Below are 17382 nucleotides of genomic sequence, written 5' to 3'. Positions count from 1 at the left end.
GTAAAGAGGCCCTGAAAGTCAGGTTTTTCCCCAGAAAACAGATCTGGGACAAATTAAGAAGCGAGTGTGCTGGTTTTGGCAGTGCTTGAGTTTCTGAAGTGCATGGTGCAGAGTCAAGGGAGCACAGCAGTTCCTAGAAATTCCTCGTGAGTGCACTGGCCAGTGTAAAATCGCGTTTTGGGGGCAACTGTAATCTGGGGCTTCATATACCAGCTTGTGTGTTTGCAAAGACCTCAGGAATTACCTTGAGAAAATCCTCAGTCTACTTTATTCCCACTCCATTTTGTAGAAGGCCCAAAAATGATATATTGACTGAATTTTTAAATTTATACCATTAACTTAGTAGGTCAGTTGAAATAAATCTCTTGTTCAAGGTTTTAAGATCAGGTAAAATTCCTAGAATGCATCAGTTGCAACCTATATATTAAACTCTTCTTTAAAAAAGAATATCTAGCTGTTCAGGAGGAGGAAATCATCTTGAAGAGGGAGGGCAGTGGAAAAATGGCATCACCAAGTAGAACTAGAAATTGGGGCAGTAGTCACCACAGAGCCTAGAGTGCTGAGGCTAACAGAAGTCAGGCAGAAGAAGTGGTGACTTTTGGATTTTTTGTTAAAAATACTGAGAATAAACAGTCCATGAGCTCCTTGATTTACTAAAGGAAACCTATGGGGTTATCTCTCCCTCTTGTTCATGTCCCCCCAGCTGTGAGAAGTTCCCCTTTCCAAGGCAAGTTTTTATATAGTCTGTTACAATGCAGACATAGGATAGCATTGACATGAACCCTGAATTTTTAAAAGTATCCTAAAGATGAAGGTAGCTGTGGCTTAAAAATAGTAATATATTATAGGAGAGGAATTTTGAAGGCTGGCTGTCCCCTCACTTGTGGACAAGGCCGCCATAGACCCCAACTAGTCTGTCAGACAGACGTCTACCCTCAGTATCAGGATGGAGTCTGAATGTTACAGGTTACATAAATCTGTAGGCATTTGGGCCTTCCACAAAAACAGGAAGCAGAAAAGAGCAGAGAGGCTCAGTTTAAAATGTGAGGGCTCCCTGGCAGCAGGAAATTGGCTTGGCAGCCTGAACGGTGTCCTCGAGTGGCACACGAGCCAGACCCTGGAAAGAGAGGTCCGTGTCCCTCCTGAACTCAGTCACTCTCAGTGCGAAGAGGCTGTTTACTGCCAGCTTCTTTGGTCTTAGAGTTACCACACTTCTGTGACTGGCTGCATTCTCTGCGTGTGTCTGAGCCCCAGGGATTAAGCTGTTCCACGTAGACGTCCTTAATTAAGGTGTGAGGCCGAGGCCCCAGCGTCCTTCGTGGGAGCTGCCTCCTTCTGGACCCTGTTGCCCAAAGCTCTTGGTGCGCACATGGATTTCTCTTAGAGCCCTCTTGGCAAGCTTGCCTTCTCTCCCATTCCTGACATATTTGTGCTCCAAGTCTCACAGGGCGAGGAGGCTCTGCCTGGGTGGGGCTCGGGCGTTATCAGCACCTGGGTGGTGGACAGCACCACAGCCACCGGGAAGGAGGTTGCTCTTCCCGACCTTTCTTAGTCACTCCACTTACAAAGTTATTTTTGGTTTGTTTTGGTTTATGTAGTTAGCTGATTTCATGATAAAATGAACTTGGCAATCAGAATTTTAAACCAGAGCATAAGTAACATTAAGGACTATGGATGAGATGAATGACTATCAGGCCACACAAACAGCAAGAAGGTTAGGATGCTGACTGAGTGTGGCCGTGGCAGACCAGTGTCTGTCCGATTCCCTGGGAGGCCTGCCCCCGCCCTGTTGACCATTAGGCCAGTGGCCTTTACACAAGTTATTTGGCTTCTTTACGCCACCTAAATTCTTACTATGAATTTCTAATGAAAAACTTTCTTCTCCTTTGAGAAGTTCTGTAGCTAGAACCATTCCTGCATTTTCTCTATATGAACAATCTTTTTCTCAATTCTCTTGTAATTAAACTTCAAATCTCCAATCCATCTTTTTTTTTCATTTGTTGAATTTTCTGAGTTAAAAAAAAAAACTTTCAAAAGAAGCCCAGGCTTTTTGCATAATGTTTACATATATGGAAAATGTAGTTTCAGTAGTTAAGAGTTTTCTATATTCCCTTATTAAAATAGATAACTTATCTAGTATTTCTTGCATAGTAGCCGATTATTAAATATTTTTGGAGTTGACAAATATCTTCCAGGTACCTTGAACACATAGACGCAGACCTTTGGTAAGAAGCACGTTTTTGCCTGTTTGAGTATTGTTCAGATGGTTCTTCAGAATACTTTACTTTTTCAAAGGACTATATACTTCTCTTGTTTATGTGGTTAATTTAAAAAATTACTGGAGAGGTGACTGGTTGTCCCAGTGTTCATGTGGCTGGCTCTTCTGTAATTCTGAAATGTTTTAGCTGCAGCTATGGCCACCTAGAGCAAAAACTACCTCTCCTAGACTCCCTCTCACATAGGTGTGACCATGTAAAGAAGCCCTGGCCACAGGCCAGCAACAGCAACAGCAGTGTAACTTTTTACATTAGTTGTGTCCTCATCTCCCTTTTTCTCTTCTCTCACTAGTTGGAATATGCTATGGATTAGAGCCAAATGGTTGGTATTGAGGAGTGAAAAAACAAAAGGAGCTTAGGCCCCTGTCAACCTGGTGTAGCCTGGTTCCCCTAACACATGAAAAGTTGAATTTCATGATGCTGTCATTTGAAATTACCACAAATACCCCAACCATTGGGGTGTTGTGTGAGAACTGCTTCATCAGCAACAACTTTTCTACTTTACTTCTTTCTGGTTTGACTTATAGAATTATTGTGTCCTTTGTCGTATTTGGAAATACATTGTCACTGTCTCTGAAGCATTTGCAGCCCCGATACTAGGCACAGCGCTCACTTGGGCAGCAGCCCCAGCCTCCCCTTGTCATCTGATGTAGACCTGAACGCTGTTCCAGTTCTCCTATGCTCCTCTGAGTCCTCTTTCAGGTCTGAGGTGGTATTGCCATGCAGGTTACTAGTTAACATACTCGAGGATGAGAATGGCTGGGACATAGGTCTCTCAGGTCCATCACGTTCATTAAACATGTCACTCTTCTCTGACACGTACGGCCAGCCCTGGCACTTGTCCTCTCTCTGCCTGCCCACTCTCCACCTGTCTGCATGCCTGTGGAGAGAGACAGGGAGAAGCTTCTTTTCCTAACAAAAGCAAGAGGAATGCAGTTTACAGGAGTTAATCTTTTCAGACAGCTAGTCTGAAAGAGCAGCATCAATAACGTGTGAGCTTGTTAGAAATGCACATTCCCACGTTACACCAACTAAATCAGCAACTCAAGGAGGGGCTTACACCAACTAAATCAGCAACTCAAGGAGGGGCGGTTCAGCAGTAAGTGTTAAAAAGCCCTCTTGCACATTTAAGAGCCAGTGGTCTAAAGAGTACTGGGGAATCCAAGTGTCAGCTACAGTGGCCTTTCCTGATGGGTCTTGGAAACTGTTGGCTAGGAGAGGCTCGAGTAGGGAATATGGTAAAGAAGCTTCCTCTTCTAAGGAGTAAAAATACTGGATTCACATGATGCTCTAAGTACTGAACCTCCTGTGTTTGGTACCAGGAACTGATCTGACCTTCTGAAGCTCTGGTTCAGGCATTTTATCAGCCATATACAAAAACAGAAGTGCCTTTGTATTTTCCTGTGTACAAACTGTGATTTGAAAGTCATGAGTATTTCTGAAGTAGAAAAAAGGGATATAACACAATGTTGACTGCACTGAATAGGGAGAACAGTAACTTCCAGCCTAGCAGGCTGAGCCCCTCCTTGCCCTGGAAAAGGGTTTTAAGACAAGATGAATATGGAGGAAAACAGTAGAATTTCCATGTAAGGACTACTAAAAATATAAATTCTGATTTAATAAATTATTTGTTCAAATGCCTTTGCCATTTTGGTAGTGGAGGTTTGAAAAATGTTTGGAGTACTATAATTATCATTTCTGGGAAAAAATACACATAGCAGTATTTTTGTTTTTGCTGCAGGTCAAGTTGTAGTTCAGGGTGGAAAGTAAACACATCCCTTTGCTCAGCTGCAGCTCACATACTTGCAGTCTCCTGGTGCCCTCCTGGCAGTTGTGGTGGATGAGGGTTTACGCCGTGGGTACACAAAGAATACAAAGACAGCATAGAAACTGTGGGGCCCTTTCAGGGACTTGCCCCCCGTGCAAGGCTGATTAGGGAGCTGGAGCCTCAAACAGTAGTCAGAGGGTGGAGAGGGCAGCAGAGGCAAGTGGAGGGAAGGGAAGGAGTGGTTCTGGGAGGCCCTGGTGAGAAGCACTTCCTCACCAGGAAGGTCCTCGTGGAGGGGGTCCGCGTTGTTTGGAGGGGCACTCATTACCTGCATGCCACCTTGACAACTGGTCCCTGTAAGCAGGCCCACAAATGCATCTGAACTGCAGAACTAGCCAGGGAAGATTCAGGGGAAACTAAACATAGTGTAAGTAGAAGGCGACCCACCACTTTGCTTCTACCCAGAGAGCACAGAGATCTTTCAAAAAGAACCATCTTTTTGGAGGATTTAATAAAGAAAGTGATGGAAGGTGATGAGAAACAACGCGTGACTGAAACTGTGGCACAGTGAGATGTGCTGTGTGTATGTATGGGGAAATGTTCCATGTGTTACATAATCAGCGAGGCCTTTAACATTAGTAGCGAATGTTTAATGGTCACATCTGTGCTCTGGACATTAAGTTTAAAACAGAGAAGTGCACAAACATGAGGGTCTAAGACTGCCCTGTACGTGTATATGAGCATAAACACGGACAAAGAAAACACATGGAAGATTCTTTATTTATGTAATGTAGCTTATATGTGTAATGTAAAGAGAACTTTTCTATATTCTAGTCTCCAAAACAGTTTTGTAGATAAATATTCTTATGCCCAATTTAACAGCTGTGAGTTCTGAAGTCTGAGTCCAAACCATAGACTTTTCCTCATAAACCATGACAGTGATGAAGATGATGAGCTACTATGATCACTTTTTCACTTACATGTGCCAGCCTTCTTTCAGTATAAATCATCTCATCTAACTCTGAGGAGATATCATCAGAGATGTCAAGAAACTTATCTAAAATCACACAGCTAGTTATAGAGGAGCCAAGATTTGAACACCATTCTTTCCGTCAGATCTTTAGTAAACCAGTTACTGTGGTGAATCCCACATAAGAAAAAGTAAAAAGCAGCTTTAGTGAACCTCTGTTAAATGAGAGATGGTCCAAATCAATTATATTTTTCAGTGAAACAAGTAAGAAAGAAGGGAGGAAGAGGAAGAAAAGAAAGCTAGCCACTTTCCCCTGCAGAATCTACTCTGTATTTTAGTCACAGTCCACATTCTCTCATGAGAACTACTAGTTGAACAGTTAATCATCTGCTCTTTATTTGCTGACCCTCTTGTCAGCAAAGAAAGCAGAGTGCCAGCAGCCTCAGCACCCGTCTGTTCATTCATGCCGCTCATGTCCTCATGTTCATCTTTTTCTTCTTAAACACACGAGTGTAGTCACATCCGGAAACCTGAAGACTCAGGCCAGTGCATAATATTCCCTGGAGTCCTTCTAAAGACTTTTGAAATCCTCACACCACCTTTAAGGCTCTGGAATTTTCTGCAGAATTACTGACAATACTGTTTCTTGTTTTTGTAAATCACACTAAAATTACATTTTCTGCTATACTCCTCTCAAACTATAGTACTATAATCCTGGAACTTTTTAAAAAATAACTGTTTCTTGCTTAAGACATCATGTGTTGATCTTACTTGAATGAGCAGGGACCCAGATTATGAGGCAGGGATCCCAGAACTCTGGCCCGTCTGTGGAAGGGACACCTCCCCACAGGCCAGCTCCTCACTGCGCAGAGGAGGGACCCCAGGCCCGTCATTCTCACTCCTTTTAAGAGCTGACATCTTACTGTATTTGTTCACATTTATGATCGCACCGAGGAAGAACCATGTTGCAGCTTCTCTTCCTCTTTAGAGGAAAGTGACAACACCCAAAGTCACAGAATCAGCTACACAGAGGCTTTCTTGAGCCCTGTAATGGATGTCACCTTCCATTTAAACACCACCCCAGGGAGTTCTTCATTTCTAATGTTTATGCCTCTGTGACATTTTCAAGCTGTTATGAAGATTCCTCTTAAGATGTTGCTGAACTGCCTTTATAGATTTGGTCCATTTAAGTTTTCCTCATTAGTCATTTGTCCCATTTGTTGATCATTTTCATTACTTTTTTGTGGGTTTGTTTTTCTGACAAGTGGGATGAAGTATTCAAAGAAAGCTATCATTTACTAAGTGAAGTGAGTCTTTTAGTATCAGTCTTTCATACACATTTTACAAACCAACTTTAGGCCTTATTTTATCACCATATTTTAAAAAAATCAATTCATTGTTACATTTTGAAAATACGTTACTGTGCATGACTATGTAAATGTAACAACTTGATTGACAAATCCCTCTGGGAATAAATTGAATTCATGTTCCTGGTATGAATTAGCAGCTCATGATATAAAATATTTCTGGACTCAGAATTCTAATAGGCTTCCATGAGCTATGATTTAAATTTCAGTAGGAAGCACACAGGCCAGTTTTGGATTCTGATTCTCCCACTCCTTCCACCCCACTACCTACTACTAGAGACTGGTCCTGAAAACTTTCTCTGCTTTTTCCACTCCCCCTCAAGAAGCTCTGAGTCCTTCCAACAAGATTCAGAATCCATAGGTTCAGATCTTAAGAATTAAAGCAACTTCTATTATGAGAGTATGGATGATTGGAGAGTGGATACTGAGAACAAGGGATCAAGTTGTCTGTACTTTGGGGTCACCTGGGGGTCTTTAGAAAAACATTGACAGTGTGTCCTCCAATAATTCTGATTTAATTGGTCTGGCATGTACATTGATTGAGCTTCTGGATTTTTGAAGTTCTCCAGGGGACTCAAGTTTTCAAATTATAATACAGATGAGAATCATCTGGAGGGCTTGTTCAAACATTTCTAGCCTCCACCTTGTATTTCTGATTCTAAGTCTTAAGAGGGTGCATTTCTAGTAAGACCTCAGGAGATGCCAATCTGATTTACTTATCTACAGACCTCTTGTTTGAGAATCTTTCTAGAGCAGTTCATCTCACATAGTACATCTGAATCACCTGGAAATCTTACTAAACTGCATTCTAGTTCACTTCATTCTAGTTCACTAGCTATTCTAGTTATAGCTTGGGGCATCTAAGTCTCTACAGTTCTAATAAGCTCCCAAGTGATGTTGCTGCCACTGGTCCAGGGACCACACTTGAGTAAGTGGAGGTCTAACATAAAGCAGCATTTCAACCTAATTCAGTAACATCCTATGTAGAAAAGTTGGGTGGTCCAGGAGCCTACCGGAGGAGGCCTGGTGGGCTCAGTGTACAGCTTGCACCAGCTGCTGGCAGGCAGAGCTCTGGGGCACGCAGTGCCTCTTTGGCATCTGGCCAGCCGCAGTTTGCCCAAATGTTTGAACATGCCCTTGGCAAAGCTCTAGGCGCCATTGTAAAGGTTCTCAGTTGCTTGCAGGAATAACACAGTGATTCTCAGGCTTAATCACACAAAAGAATCACCCAGGGGGCTAATGAAACAAATACTAATTCCCGGGCACCTCCCTCCAAAATTGTGATTTAATTGATTTTTGAGGTGGGATCCAGACAGTGGTATTGTAAAAAGCTTATGTGATCCCAGTGTGCGACCTGAGTTAAAAATACTAAAAGTAGCACATGTGCAGTCTTACAGATCATTTAATTTTTTTCATTAACGTTTGCCTTTATATTCTATTGTGATGCAAACAAACTTTATTTATTTGAAAGCAGTTTAATGTGGCATCTTCAGAGCACTGAGAATAGGTCTTGTGCAGGTACTATCACTGCTGAATCCTAATTGTAGGGTAACAGTGCTGGGAAAGTGCAGCTGGTGTTCCTGAGCACACTGAAATAGGAAATATTTCTGGGACTGTATCAACAAGCCTAATTTTTCCCCTCGGGGTTATGATTGTACGGAACAAGTCTTCACTGAGAAGCTTGCCAAAAAAGGTTATGATAAAATCATGGAATGTGAATGAAAAGAATTCACAGTGTAACTTTAAAGGAGTCAGTCTCTAAGTAGAAACTGTAGGGATGACTTATGTATTGCGTTTCTAATAGACGTTTTCAGAGGAAAATAACGCCAGCTACAGAATGCTCTTCTTTTATCTCATTATCTTTAAGACCAAGAAGCAAATGAAGTAGGGAGTTTGGCCAAACAGAAGGGGCTGGTGAGCACGAGGACGCCGCACAGACTCTGAACCCGCGTGTGTCTGCAAACTGCTTTCCCCGTCGGTGTTTGAGAAAGCAAGTAGCCGGTAGGCAGCCGGCTAGGAAAGCTGACGTGGCTTTTATTGTTGGATGGAGCCAACTGTGGGAAGTTGTGGGTTCTAAAGACTCTTGAATTTGCTTTGCGTCTTGCCCAAATTTCTTAGTCTCTCTGAGTCTTTCTCGTCTGTCAAGCGGTATGGAAGGTGTCATCTCCTTCAGACAAGAGAGCGAAGGAGTGTGAGAACTAACAGAGGCCTGGTGCCTCCCTTGGATAAGGTGCCCAGTGAGCAGAGATCGCTTTCATTTCTCTAGCATGTTTGTGAGCATTCAGTCCTCATAAGAAACATCCATCAAAGTATTTTTCTTGTCAGTTTTTATTGGTATGTTTACCATGAATTATACTAGTGTAGACTTACTACGTGAGTTACACTTGCGGATTGAGAGTAAGGTAGTTCTCACCTCACGGCCTCTCTTCTTGCTGTTTTCCTGAAAATTGGGCATCTTGTCCTGCCACTGGCTTGGCAGCTGCGCTCTTGGTCAGGGTTAGGTCTCCGTGCAGGTGCCTTGTCCCCCAGGGACACCTGCCTGTGCCCTCCGGCTACTGCATCCCTGCTGCTGAGCCTGCCTTGGAGCATTTATCACAGCTGCGTTATTATGCTGTGTAGCTCTTTGTTTATTGTCTCTCTCCTTGGAATTGTAAATTCAGGAAGGCAAGGACTTTGTTATATTTATGCTAAGCCCTGGGACCCCTGGCACATGGAAGTGATTCAGTAAATATTTGTTGAATGAATGAGTGAAAGAGGGATTGGAGAGGACTTCATAGATTGCATCTCAGATGGTGCCATAAGCAGATTTGTCTCCCAGGAGCACCAGTAGCTGAACCTCCAGAGTAGTGCCGTCGCTACTCCGAGGGACTTTAGATTCCAGAGTGAGGGATAGAGGAAACAAAGTCACCCCACTCTTCTCTTTGCTCTGTGTATTCAATTCTGTGATGGCAAGTTAAATCCAAATTTGGGATTCCTTGGCTGATCTCTGTAGCTGGAACTCGCAGGCATTGTCTCAGAATGGAGTAGGCGTGTGTGCGTGGGAGTGCACGAGTGGCAGGGGATGAGAGTGAGCCACAGCAGACTTCAGAGAGGGCAGCGTGCCCAGCAGCATTCACTTCGTAGCTGGTGAGCCGGGTTTTCTTGGTCCATTTGGTGCTGCCTGTTTTCCATTCATAAATGCACAGCGTCTCGGCTGTTATTTTTAAGTCACCATTTTAGGAGACTTCTAAGAAGGAAGAAAACTTCAGTTTTAGATGTGTAGGGCTGTCCAGGATTAAGTAGGGGTAATGAGGATCTGGCAACATAATTTCTCTCCTCATCTACTAGAAGTTTATCATTTGGCTCTGGTGTGACTAAGATGAGCTTTTAAACAAAGACCCCTGAACGTGCTGGCTGCTTGCAGGTCATGACCGCACTTTGCCTGTTGACACAGGACCAGGAGGTGGTTGTGAACAAGCTGGGATGCGGCCTCACAGGCCAGCATGCCCAGGGCTGGTGCAGACTTTCCATTTTTATTATGAAATCACTTCAACACTGGGTGACCCTGTCAGTGTTTTAAGGGGTATCCTCTTAAAGATTATTAATGTGATGAAACCAGCTTGTTTCTCCTTAATTACCTCTGTTGCAAGTGATTGCGTTACTTTGGTTTTATATCTGGGGCACTTTTTGGTGTCTCTGTGTTTTTAGATGCCCATTGCAAGTGTTTCCAGGGCAACCAAACTGAAAAACTTGTTAATTAACTTTAAGTATTATTTATAGCGTTGTTAGACAAGCATAGGGAATTAGGAGAGGCTTCTTTTCTAATATATAATAAATCAGTTGCTGTAAGAAAAGCCTTCTATCTGATAAATGCATCATGTGACTGGCATTTTCTTTCTTGTCTCCATAGAAGATAGAATAAAGTCATAGATAAATAAATGAAAAGTACTGCAAGAATTATTTAGAAACAGGCTGAAAGTGAAGACAATGGGAAAACAATTCCTAATGCTATGGTAATCAGCCAGGTTTAAGTGACTGTGCTGATGACCAGTTGGAGGAAGACAGGATGTTGGATGAGAAAGGATTCTAGGTAATGTGTTGCAAGATGAGTAGAGGGTGCAAATAAGAAAAGAATAAAGTTAAGAATGTTAACAATCACCAAAAAAAAAAAAAATACAGTTCTTAGAAATCTAAATTCGTTGAAAACATGATTTTACAACTTACCAGCCATCTTTATGCCTGCTAGTCATGAGGTTAACAACACCAACTTGAGAAATTATAGTAAAAGCTGTTAGAAATACAAGAAGTTGCTGGTTTGTGGTGGGAAGATTTTATAATTTTCTTAGAAATCATAAATAAGCTAAGATACAGGTGAATATGAATTTCTGTAATAAAGAAGCTTGCAAGTTTGCAACCTACAAACAATACATTCTCATTTCAAAAACTCAAATATTTAAAGTTGGCCAAAGGCCACATACACAAATGTGCATGCCAGAAAAAAACGTAAACCTGAAAAATTAACAGAAGTAGAAAACTGTACAGATCACATTCTCTGGCAGCAAGGGGGAAAACCATAAATTAAAATCAGAAGGAAAGCCAAGAGTAACTACTATACAGGAATTTAATAGCACTGTTCTAAAACATCTTTAAAGAGGAAATCAAAGTTGAATTATAGATAATGTGGAAATGAGTTCCATTGAGGTCATTACACGTCAGATATTATAATACAAAGGAAGCATTATGTGGCTAACATAAAACTTAGTTATAACTATTTGCATTTTTAAAACTAATAGAAGTAAAATAAACACTATATAAAACCAGTAGATGAAAAAACAGTAATAACCTACCAAGGAAGATATTTCAAGACTTAACTGATCTCATGGACACATAAACTACAAAAAAGAAAATAAATCTAAATGAGTAAGGACATGCACATACTCCAGCTGCCAGACTGGGAAATCTGCCCCATCTTCCTGTAAGGAGATACACTGAGTTTAGTTTCCTGGGTAGTTGCGTGCAGGCATCAGAATAGAGGGCTCCTGAGGTGTTTAAACTGTTTCATAGGAGAAGAAGAGGTAGAATGCTGCACAGCTCCTGTAACTCTGAAATAAAGACAGGATAAGGCCCAGCATATACTACACAAAGCTCTAGGCTTATAAATTTAGAAATTTTAATGCTACAAAGTAGCACTTGTTGCTTTGTTAGCTTGCTAACAGGATCTTTAAAAATCAGGTTTATTCTAAAAGAAAAGTGGTTTAGAATCTGCTGATTGATGATACTAACAAATTAATGGCCAAGCCAGTATGATCACGTGAGAAAAGTTGAAAAAGCATTTAATAAGATATAACCCTCATTTTTAACATTCTTACATCTCTTTGAACTCTGATTTAGTTATGGTTTAAGCAGTGCCTGTGGTAGCCCCGACCCGTTAGTCTTGGTGCCTGAGGAGTAAGTAAATCTCTGAAGACTTGACCTACAAAATACTACAATAGGTGACAGTGGTGGAGCTGCTTAAAAATTTCATACAGAGCAGAATAACTAGGAAAATCTCTTAATTGGGTTTAAATGTTCTCTTGAAGCACACGCTTGAAAAGACTGATTATATGTATCACATACTTTACTGAGTAAGTATTTAGTAGAATGTGAGATGGAATAAGTTAAGCATTGCACTCAATCAGGAATTAAGTCTACTTGCAATTAAAGTCACAGAGGTTTTATTAGTTACAAGACAGTGGGTTTGTGTTTGCCAGAAACACTGTCTGCTGAGTCCACTTCAAGTCCCCTTTCTTATCTCTTTGATTTGCGCTGCCCACACTGATGGGGCTCCACGGATGGAATTCCTCTTAAGCTCGTTCCTTCTGCTGGCAGTTCCTGGGGGTTGTGATATAACAGTAGGATACCTGGGTTCCCCTGTATCCTGCTGAGCCACACTGGCCTCTTGGTCTGCCTGTGAAATAGGAAGGCTGTACTTCTAGAATGTGGTTCTTGCAAGTCCCTCCCTGGCTCATCCACCCTGCTCCTTCCCATCTTCATTCAGCATCAGCTTCTCAGTGTCGCTGTTATGACCAAGCCTGTAAGTTCTCACGTACCACATTTTGATTAGACAAGGCATGGCTAGGGAAGGAAGATCGTGGGAGAAAGGAAAGGCCCAGCAAAGAAGGTAGAAAGTGACCTAAGGTACAGACTTGGTTTTGGAAATAAATCTTGTAATACAAGAGCCAAGTGAAGAGAAAGCAAGCTTGCCTGTATTTTTCAGTTAATTGTACAGCCGACCTTAGGCAGATGACTTTTGAATTCTTGGGCTCAATTAAGGTGACCTCTGGGGTCTAACTGTGTTATCATTTGTGGTTGGGCTTTATTTAGGAAAGACATGATGGAAAGGTGTTATAATACTATATCACTATATGCGTCATTTTCCCAACTCGCCCATCACCAAAGGTCATGGATTGGGAGGTGCTGTGGGTTCATCTCAGTCTGTTCATCAAGGACATTGTGATGGCATAGGTCTTCTTAAAACCAAGGCACTACGTTAGCCCAGAACTCTAGAAACTAGAGCTTTGATACCCGGCCTAAGATCTGTGGAAATTACCCATCTTGATTCATTATTTTCTATCCCTAAAATTAAAGTATACAAAGGTCAGTCAGTGTATAACAATAGAGAAAGGCAAATGAAGTACATTAGTGAATCTCTGCTAGAGACGGAAACATACCAGGTGTCATTTAGGGAAGTTACCTGGGTATTTGGCTCATTAGCCATCTTGCTGAGTTGCCATACCATGGAGTCACATGATCTAAAACATCATCTTCTGAAAATTCAATCTTGGAGGTCAGTTCATTCATGTTGACTGTCATGTACATTGTCTCCAGCCCATGAAGTAGCCATGATTTAGTTGTGCATTGGTCTTAGTGTTTAAACATACAGTCTGCAAAGAGCAGCCCTTGAGCACTTTGTAAATTGAGATGTCTTTTTGGTTAGTCATAGACTTAAGTGCTGGATTTTCCATGTCATGTAGACCTCTCCCCTTTGCCTGCCTTCATTTGGGTCAATGCACTGTATGCTGCTTGTCCACGCAAGAGAGAGAGGGAAGTTGTGCAAGGTAATTCAGGCTCAGGCTTGATGCCGCAAGCTCATCTTGGGGGAGCTGTTCCTGGTGAGCCCAGTTTGAGGGTTTTTATCCATTTTCTTGGTCTGCCTCCCCCTGCTAGTCAGCAGTACTTCTGAGGGAAGCACCCACACTGCCCCGGGGCATATGCTAAATTCTTTCTCTCCCATTTAGAAGAGAAGCCAGATTGCTCCAAGGCCCGCTGTGAAGTCCAGTTCTCTCCGCGTTGCCCCGAAGATTCGGTTCTGATCGAGGGCTATGCCCCCCCTGGGGAGTGCTGCCCCTTGCCCAGCCGCTGCGTGTGCGACCCTGCAGGCTGCCTGCGCAAAGTGTGCCAGCGGGGATTCCTGAACATACTAGTGTCCAAAGCCTCAGGGAAGCCGGGAGAGTGCTGTGACCTCTATGAGTGCAAACCAGGTACGCACGAGCTCATCTGTGCACCAGAGGCCGCGAGCCCCAGGAGCTGCCTGACCCTCCTTCCACATGAAGACGGGCGCCCTGTCTGTGCCCCGCCAGCCTGCCGCCTTGGGCTAGCAGCTGTCTGTCTTCTGGCCCATCTAGGCAGAGAACCAGAATGGCAGCCCACTGGTGGATTAAGTGCCTTCAGGGAGGAACTGTGTCTGACTCTCATACCATTTTTCTTTTTCCTTCAAAGTACGCTTGATGAGGGGGGTGGGTCTGTGGCACTCAGGGCATCTTCTGCCTTCCCTCCCAGCAAGTTACAGCCCTCATCAGTTTGTTCATCGAGGACATTATGATGGTGTCCTTGTATCAGTCACTCTAAAGTATTGCAGTTAATCATTATGCATTGAACAAAGTTACTTTTGATAAATACGTGCACCGAGATGCTAGCCGTCTGTGGTGCAGCACCCAGCCCCTGTCTTTCTCTCCCAGCTCCCCGCCATCGTTCCCTGGGCGTCACAGCATGTGCTGAGTCACCTTCGACTGTTGACTCATCTTCTTTCCCACATTTGATTTGTCTTGTCCTAGCTCTTTCTTGCTTCGTATCATTTCTAACATCCTTGTTCCTGTGGTGGCATTTCTAATCTGGTCTGTGACTAGGCCTAGACTGTAGTGTTTGCCTCTTTGCCAGTTTCTAACCGTTGGTCAGATATTATGTAACCACTAGATAAACGCTTGAAGCAAAATAATCCCATTTCCATCTCTGGGCTGTTCTCTCAGAAATGCCTCTGGCTGACCAGAACCATGCCTGGACCCACTGTGCTTTCTCGCGCTCTGTCTTCATCTGACTTCTAAGGTGTCTTGCACAGGTTTGAACATCACTCCAGCTCTTTAACTTGTCTGAAATAAAAGTAATAGTACTGGGGCAGAGTCTGAGTAGCAAGGAAGAAGCAGAAATTACTCAAGAACAGTGTTTGATTTGGGAAGCTCACAATGCAAGTCAATGTGATAGTAAACAGTGCCTCTGTCTCCGCTTCAGTTTTCAGTGTGGACTGCAGCACCGTGGAGTGCCCCTCCGTGCAGCAGGCCGTGTGCCCCCTGGACAGCTACGAAACTCAAGTCAGGCTCACCGCGGATGGTTGCTGCACCCTGCCCACAAGGTTGGTTTGTCATCCATTTGTCAGGCTTTATCAAGTCTTGTGTCCAGGCACCCCGTTTGTTTCCCCAAGCGTTAGGGAAACCAGATGTACTCCCGCTTCTCTGGAGAAGTCACTGACCTTCACTATGACTTGGTGCTAATACATGTTCCTCGGCACCAAGCCTGGTGTCATCAGGTTAAATCACTACTGATCCTTACAGATTCTTCAGGTTGGGGTGCCTGTGCTTTTTTGTAGGCTGTGAACTACACAGGCTTCCTCAGTGGATGGCCAGGGAGTCACTGGGGTACCCATCCATAGCAGGCATTTGATTCCCAGCAGTGAATCTTAGCGGCGCTTCAGCAGCTTGAACAGTGGAACGAAGCTGCATGCGGACATCCTGGCCATTTGCAGTCACACATCTGTCCAGACCTGTTATTTCCTGGGGCAAAGGGGAGCATAAGTTCTTCTAGACTTTTTGGGGGTAGAACCAAGTCCCATCTCTTGGGCTTGGCGGAGGTCATAGCTGCTGGCACTTTGGTTGGAGTAGCAAGACATCCACTCAGCCCTGTGGGACCAGGCTTACTCCAGAATGTCAGGGTCTCCTGGTCCTGGGCGAGGCTTCTTTATAGCTTCAGAGTTGGCCTGGGGTACCCTACTTGAGACGAGACTTTGCTTGGAATTAAGAGGTTTACTTTCTGGTCTTCCCTCTGCTCTTTTCTGCCACAGACTCTCCCACATCTCTCCCTGGCAACCAAATCATCTCATTTCTTTCAGCCTTTGCTCTACATTGAATATCTAGAGTTGGAACCATGCCTTATCTCTCTCCGTTTCTCACCTCCTCTTTCTCAACCCCACTGCCAGGCACTTAGCCTCTGTATTTCCTGCATGAATAGTTGTGATTAGACAAATGGTGTGTTAAGATAGGAATCAGTGTAGCACATAGTTAAGGTTAGTTATCAGTTATTGACTCATAGGTGGAGTGTAGACATTGAGTTTGTTCTGATAATTATTTTTTCTGTCTTTTAAAGTATGTTAGTTCTTTGGCTTCTCGCAGCCTTTGTCCTATTCAGAAACCCTAGGTTTCTCAGACACATTTTCACAACTTGATCTATCCATTAGACTGTGTCATAAAACAGATAAAAAGATTTTTGTGAAGATAACTCAGTGGCGCAGCACCTTCTTACAACATTATGGTGTGATGATTTATGTAACAATGTTTGAAAAGGAGTGAAGTATTGTGCGAACATACGGTGGTACTAATCAGTAGAGGAGAAAAATGGGGCATTACGAACAGATGTCCCTTCAAGGTCTTCATGAAGAGGAAGGTGACATATTATATCTGAGAACCTAATTAATCAAAACTAAGCCACTTGTTAATTGACAAGTACTTTCAATGAGGAAAAGGGCCAATTCTCAGCTCACTCTTGCAAGCACCATCTGTATGTAGGAAGTCCTGAAGGCTATTTCTCAGTCACTCTGGGGGTCAAAATGGGTAGAAGCTACAGGACAACATACTTAATCTCAGGGGGAAAGTTTCTCAGGACTGGTGATGCGCAGTAATGAGTCAGGCTGCTTCCTGAGGTAGCCTGCGCTCCCTGGAACGGGGGAGATTCTTTCCATCTGGACGCTCACCTGCCAAGGATGTTTACAAGAAGAAGCATTAGATGGGGAAGGGGGCTCAAGTCTTGCCTTCATTTCACCCCCAGGCGTCTTAAGTTTTGTAAACGTGAACCTCAGGGGGGCTTGTGGTCTCAACGTAACTGACACTAAAGAGTGGCCAGTTACCTGTGCCTCTCGTGAAGAAACTGACGGCCCAGAGATTGAGGCATTCGGAAGCCCACTGTAAATCATTTGCAGGGAAGGCATGAGTTCTCACCGCTCTTCGGTTTCCTGTGCTTCAGGTAGTCGGTGACCCACACTCACCCTCCGCCCCTTCAGCTTGCGCCCTCGTTCCACCTGCACCCCGTCCCTCTCCTGTTCTCATGCCTCTTCCCCGGATGCCTCCCACCCCTCTCAGGACTACATTTCTTTCTCTTTGAAGTGATCTCAGCTTCAGCCTCTAAGAGTGACTCAGGGGCTCCCCTGTGTCCCGTGTCGCGGTACTTTTCACATACCTTAAAATCGTGGGTTTTATTCTTTCCTTTTTGTCAGTTGCTCCTACTTTGTGATTCTTATGGAAAGGGAGTGTTTCACAGCCTCTGGTACCTAGGACAGGACTTGATGTGCTCTGCCAACCTACATTTATTGTATGGATGGCTGGAGGAGCAAGTGGGCCCCTTTTGAGCCATGATGACCGACTTCCGTGTTGGCATAGCAATAGTCCCCCCCTTGTCTGTCTTTAAAACCCTTGAAATTTTACTTACTTTCTCTTCTTTATG

General features: G+C 43.5%; 1 protein-coding gene across 4 annotated transcripts in view; it reads left to right on the top strand.

The window, feature by feature from the left end:
• Positions 1–17382, top strand: part of CRIM1 (cysteine rich transmembrane BMP regulator 1 (chordin-like)) — a 161881-nt gene that overhangs the window by 62192 nt on the left and 82307 nt on the right. For all 4 annotated transcript variants that reach the window (XM_004686299.2, XM_012727506.1, XM_012727508.1 and 1 more), the window contains exons 3-4: positions 13638–13880; positions 14905–15025. In XM_004686299.2, coding sequence (XP_004686356.1) covers positions 13638–13880; positions 14905–15025 — 364 coding nt within the window. The remainder of the gene's footprint in view (positions 1–13637; positions 13881–14904; positions 15026–17382) is intronic.

The sequence above is a fragment of the Condylura cristata genome, unplaced genomic scaffold, assembly GCF_000260355.1.
Source record: "Condylura cristata isolate star-nosed mole 26May11 unplaced genomic scaffold, ConCri1.0 scaffold00020, whole genome shotgun sequence".
NCBI classification, from domain to species: Eukaryota; Metazoa; Chordata; class Mammalia; order Eulipotyphla; family Talpidae; genus Condylura; species Condylura cristata.
Note: the sequence above shows the minus strand (reverse complement) of the source record. Positions and strands in the feature narration are given on the sequence as shown.